This window comes from Hippopotamus amphibius, chromosome 9 (genome assembly GCF_030028045.1).
Source record: "Hippopotamus amphibius kiboko isolate mHipAmp2 chromosome 9, mHipAmp2.hap2, whole genome shotgun sequence".
Taxonomy (NCBI): Eukaryota; Metazoa; Chordata; class Mammalia; order Artiodactyla; family Hippopotamidae; genus Hippopotamus; species Hippopotamus amphibius.
In genome coordinates, this window is record NC_080194.1 from 37,998,454 (window position 1) to 38,004,802 (window position 6,349).

Below are 6,349 nucleotides of genomic sequence, written 5' to 3' on the forward strand. Positions count from 1 at the left end.
GATGGGGTGTAGGACGGGTTAGGCAGGGCAGTAGCTGCTGCAGGAACCCCAAGCTGCCCAGGGAGGTGAGGCCTCAGGCCTTGGACTCTGACCTACTATAGCATGAGGTCATAGAGGTCCTGCTAGGTATTGGGGCCTTGGGTGGGGAGAGGGCACCCGCTTTCATAGCCTCACTATACCCACAACCTGAGTCCATACTCTAGTCACCTATTCATTCTCCTGCTTTAAGGGAAGTAAATGCAGGTATCCATTAGGGTGTGTTTGTATATGTCTGTACGTGTGTGAATGTTTGTGTGCGTGTGTGTGTGTGTGTGTGTGTGTGTGTGTGTGTAGTTCTTGATCTGAGTTCTTTAAGGAAATGGTATCAGGCCTTTCCTCCTTAAAGCAATTTGCTATGCTATCTTGTGAGTTACAGATGACTTCTTTGTGAGGTTGGTTTGGGATCCTGAAGGACATGGTAGAAGCATAGGTCAGGACTTAAACTGAGAACAAAGCAGTGGCTCTCAACCTTGGCTGTACTTTGGGATTACCTGGAAGCTTTAAAAATTACTCGTACCTGGATCCTACTCCTGAAATTCTGATTTAATTGGTCTGGAGTATGCCTGGGCACCAGGATTTCTAAAAGCTCCCCAGGCAATTCTAATGTGCAGCCTAGGTTGAAACCCATTATTAATGAGTGTGTTACAATTACAGTGAAAACCAGGTATGTGTAGGAGGGTGCCATGCTGAGTGGTGACAATGTGGAGGATAAGAAGCGAATTGGGATAAAGTTGCCCTAGTAACTGGAGAGAACTTTCAGGAAGCCAAAATTACCCAGGTAAATTTAAGGAAATTTTTCTTCATCCTCTACTCCCTTTGCTAGGCTGCTTTGTGTCTAGTGGGTACTCTCCCTTTATGGCCCTAATCTGTGTGTGATTTTCACTTCCGTCTCCATCCAAAGATCTCAACCTGGTGTTTTGCTGGAGAAGAAGAATGGTTTTTCCCTGGAGAACCACTCTAGAGAGTCTTTCTAGTAATACTTTCCCACTCCACTCCTGTGTGCCCACGAAGACCCCCTTGTGTGTGGGGAGCATCCTCCCCTATCCTGCCCAGCATGTAGAGTTATCCCACAACGTGGGCCATTGTCTGAGCTGGCTGAGGTGGTGTGAGTATGGAGCACTGGAAGGGGTCCTACCATGGTGGGAGAGAGTGTTACCAAGAGAACTTTCCTGAAGGAGAGGTAACTGGCCCCAGGAGAGGGCCAATCTCCCTAGAGAGCTAAGGGTTTGGGTATCAGGTCTTTGAGCAAAGGTTTGGCAGTGAGCATGGGCCTGTGCTCCAGGAGAGGAATTAATATTCAAATATTTGTTGAAATTGAATATTAGTGGCTATTCCAAACACTTTGAATGCATTATATTAGTTAATCCTTTCAATAACCTCTTGAAGTAGGAACTATCATTTCCCCATTTTACAAGTGAATTTACAGGCTCAGAGAGGTTAAATAAATTAGTGCAAGGCATACAGTGAGTTAATGGAGGATCTGGGGTTCAAATCAGTGTCTGCCTGATTCTAGCTTTAACCATTAACCAGTAGTTCCTTTTGGTGAAGGGAGAGATCAACATGTTCCTTCTGCTCGCCTGAGTGTGGTGGGAGGGGTGTTTGCCAGGTGGAAGTACAACGTGCTGTGGTGAAAAGGAAATGGGCAGGATGAGAGAAGAGCCACAATAGACCAAACCGGAAATCCTGTTTCTTGTTACGTGAAACCAAGTCTCTTCCTCCTAATGCCCCTTTAGCATATTTTTTGTTATGGTTGACAAGGAGAAGTCACCTGGTAAAGTATAGTTGGCACCTCTGCTCCCTCAGAAAGGAATTCTAGGTGAGATAGACAGAGACAAGGACAAGAGACACAGACATGTTCCAAAACTGACCAACAGTGCAAGGAGACAGATGCAGAGGCACAGAGACGGTGCGAGCTGTTGAGAGACAGAGGCAGAGAGTGATGCACATCCGTATCCTGAGGGGGTCCAGGATGGGAAGGGGTGAGTGAAGTAGGTGCAGGAATGATGAGCTGTTGGTGAAGTCAGATGAGGCTCTCTTTCAGAGTTTTGTTCACAGAGGGAGCTTGGAGGGGAAATTGGGTACTGTTGAACTGCTCAGCCAGAAGCCCACACCTCTGTTTTCTCTCTCTTGCTGTCCAATTACCGTGATTCTCTGGGCTCCCTAAATTCATCCTGCCCTACTCTAAGTAATTCTGTCTTTACTTTTGGCTCATAGAGTCTGAGATTGAAAGTTGCTGAAGGAAAACTGATGATAGCTGTGTTCTGGGTGGAGTTGATAAGCCCAAGGCCTGGGCTCTTTGGGCCACATCCTGTTCACAGGTTTTGCCACCACGGTAGCACATTCTTGGGTCTCCCTGGGAAAGAAGGCACAGCTTATCAGCATACCTGAGGAGTGACCAGAGTGGAGAGCATGAGGAAACAAACAGGTGGGGGCTGTTATCCAGAGAACATGCTGCTCTCTGCTGGAACCTCCAGGGCAGTGTAGGGTAGTGTTGATAGCAAAGCCTTTGGAATGAGAAAGAGCCCTAACAAGTCTCTTCACTTCTCTCAGGCTACAGGGATAATCCCTTCTTTGAAAACATTTGGGATGGATGTGTTTTGGAATTCAGAATTTTTCAGATTTTAGAAAGGGAATATAGTGACTTTATTTCATATGAAGGAATACTCCAGTGAGATTGAGGGCAGCACCCTGCAATCAAACCCATCAATATTTCTGTGGCTGAATGGATAAATACTATAAATATGATCGTGACGGGTCAGGCCAGAATTTGGGTCAAAGTTATGATAGAACTATTGTTTCTTCAGAGATTTTTTATTTTGTAATTATAGATAAGGGATTATGGGCTTATAATTGTTCTCAGGTTGTTGTGAGGAGTTAAAGTGCCGGAAAAGCCTTGTAAACACACCACATGGTAGGTATGTATGTAGTCTCAATCCAAAACAAAATACAAATGTCTAAGGGGGTGGACTTTGGCTTACAGTGAACAATGTACCACTTTGGACTCAGCTGCCTTGGGAGATGTGCACAACCATGGAGTGAAGGTGCCTTAGAAGAGAGGCTTCCTGTGGTGGGAGGGGGATGGAATTCATTACTTGTGAACATTGGCTGCATATGATTGCCTTTTTCATGTACCAGAGGGGAAAGACAAAAAATGGTGTGTGTGTATGTGCGACACATGACTGTCACACATTTCTTTATATTTCTTTATAATAATGTTGTAATAAATATCTTACTGCATACATCTTTGTTCACGTCTCTAATTATTTTGTCAGGATAGATTTATTGAGGAGGAATCACCAAGAGAAGGATATGTACGTCTTAAATATTCATGACCCATTAAGATTAGAATTTTGTCACAATTATCTGTAAAATCATTTCCTGGAAGGCATTTTAACTCGGAACTTTGTGAAAAAGATTAGCCTTGAGAATGCCTGAGGCCACACTTGGGTTGAGGAAAACTGTAGATTTTCTCCTTGTCCATTTGGCTTCAGAGTGACAACACCTCTGAAAATCACGCTGAACTTCTGGGCTCTCTCTTTAGTTCCTTGTTAATGAGGACCTGGTGAGACCACATGTGGCTCTGGAGATGGCATCACTTGCTTTTTCAGATCTGCAGCCTCCTGTGTGGTATCCCATGGTGCTTGGTCCAGTTGTCTGTGCTGAGTGGTCCAGATTGCACCAGGCTTCAGGTCTTCATGGCTCTATTTTATCTGATATGAGTATCGCTACTCCAGCTTTCTTTTGATTTCCACTTGCATGGAATATCTTTTTCCATCCCCTTCATGGCTAACTCTAATACCCACGGTTATGATCGTTTTCCCAGAGAGCTTGGGTCTGCCTCTGCAGCCTGTAGCTTTCTCTGACCTCAACAGTTACTCCCTGCCTTTTGTTAGAGTGAGAATATTCTCATTCTGGATTTTATGCTGGTATGAAAGATTTTTTTATGTGTGCAGTGTCCTTGCAGTGTGGAGATTTTTAGCAGAAAGTCAATCCCATGTTGGGCAACACATGACCCTTCCTGTTTAATCTCTGTTCTCTGGAAGCCACAGCAGTGTGGAATATTCCTATTTTATCATATTGCACCAACATAATGTGCTTCTCGTGATGTTGGCCAGAACAAATGGGGGTTTTATTTGATGAGGATTTTATTTGAGAATTCTACATTCTTGGCTGGGGATGCATAAAAGGGCATATTGGTAAGAGACCATAATGACTCGACCTCAGGCAAACAGGTGAAATATTGAATACTTAATGATTTTCTGGGATATGAAAATTTTTTTTAGTTGGGCCCCTGGCCCCTGAAGTTGCATACCCAGGGAAAGAAGTTGTAGCCATTAATTCCTGAGACTGGCAGGGCAGTGAGGGTAGGGGGAATAATGATTACACACGAGACCAAGAAAATTCTCTAAACTAAGAATGTCTTAAGGATCAGGGTCTTAGACAAATTTGGGACTTTCCAGGGCACGTTATCCAGAGTCTCAGAAGGTGAGGAATAAGCCTGTTTAACTCCTTCCCTAAGGACAGACTGTAAACAGAATCTGGCTCTGGGCATAGAGGGCTATGATCCCAGACAGGTACCCAAGCATTTGCCTCCAGAGTCAGTGTCACTCTTCCCAGACTCCCGGGTCCAGGATCTGTAGAGGAGATTTTGTGTGGGAACATGGGCAGACTTAGGTTAAAACGGTGGGGCAGAGTAGGGGGAGCAGGAGGAGGGTAGTCCTTAAGTTAAATCGCATGTACTATGGTCCCATGATAATTCCCCAGTCCCTTTTCTTATTTTTTCTGCATGGTAATATGTGGTAGCCTGTCTCTTGCCTCCTCCCAAGCAGGACGCATGGCTAGGCCAGTCTGCAGATGCCAGTGGTACACATAGCAGACCCTTCACAGCAAATATCTGTTGAGTGATTATCATAGTCATATGCAGACCATGGGACAAAGATGACATAATCCATACCTCCAGACCCCAGACTCCTCTGGATGTCCCCCCACTTCCAACCCCAGGCTCCATTGTTTTCACTGCTCATTAGAACTGGCTTTTTCTGAATGTGAAGGTTTCTAGGAGCCGGTCCCTAATCTGCTTAGTGCGGGCCCCATAGATGAGAGGATTGAGGGCAGGTGGCAGCAGCAAATAGATGTTAGAAAGAAGGATGTGCACGGGCTTTGGGACAGTGTGACTACCAAAGCGGTGTGTGAGGTAGGAGAAGAGACCAGGCACATAGAAGGCCAGAATGACACAGATGTGGGAACTACATGTACCAAAGGCCTTGGCACGGGCTTCCCAGGTAGGCAGCCGCCACACAGCGTGGGCAATGAGCCCATAAGAGCCCGTGATGCCTAGAATATCTATACCTGACACGGCCAATGAAAGCACCAGCCCATACAAGTTGTTGGCCCATGTGTTACCCACCATCAGCTCTACCACCGCCATGTGTGCACAGTAGGCGTGGTCTATGGTCTTGGCTCGAAAATGCCCAAAATGTGCAACTAACACAGGGAAAGGCACAACAATAGCCACAGCTTTCAGTGCCAGTGCCAGAGCTGCATAGCCTACACGGGCTTTGGTGACTAGGAGCGGGTAGTGCAGTGGACGCCCTACTGCCACAGCACGATCACAGGCCATGGCCAACAGTACACCAGATTCCACGGCTGTCAGTGCATGAACAAAGAACATCTGGACCAGGCAGGCAGCATATGGCACAGGCCGAGGCCCAAGCCATAGCACAGCCAATAGTCCTGGAGCTATGGATGTGGCTAAGCCCAGGTCTGTGGCTGCCAGGGTGGCCAGGAGCAGAAACATGGGCTGGTGCAGGGTGGAGTCTATCTGCACCACTGCCAGCAGTGCTCCATTGCCCAGCAGGGAAACCAGATACATGGGCCCAAAGACCAGTGTCAGCCAGGCCTGGGCACCCCCTAACCCTGGAATGCCAGTCAGTATGAAGAAGGTTGGGCGTGAGAAGGTGGAGTTGGACTGTGGAGCTTCTGCCATTCTGTTGGGTCAAAGCTTTAGGGCTCATGGGTACATGACTCCTGATAGGGGAAGGACAAAGGGAGAGATTTTGGGGGTGGCACAGTGGCACAGATCCACCCAGGTTTGTGTAGGAGTGTTGCAGGGCTGGGAGGATTGCAATGTTATAACCTTTGATTGGGGTTTTGGATGGATAATCAAAGTCACAACCCTAGCTAGGATGGGAGAATCCTTGTGCCTGAAAGTCCATGAGTGTTGCGGGGGGGGGGGGCGCAATCAGGGACAGTGGCAGTGAAGTGGGGTGTCACTGCTGCAGTGGCTAGTATAACTGGAGCCCTCCAGTTG

General features: G+C 46.8%; 1 protein-coding gene across 1 annotated transcript; it reads right to left on the reverse strand.

Moving 5' to 3' along the window:
• Positions 1-5,062: 5,062 nt before the first annotated feature.
• On the reverse strand, positions 5,063-6,037 carry LOC130859933 (olfactory receptor 52W1). Its single transcript, XM_057747500.1, has one exon. It carries the CDS (start codon positions 6,023-6,025, stop codon positions 5,063-5,065), a length of 963 nt encoding a protein of 320 aa, XP_057603483.1. The 5' UTR covers positions 6,026-6,037.
• Positions 6,038-6,349: the final 312 nt, after the last annotated feature.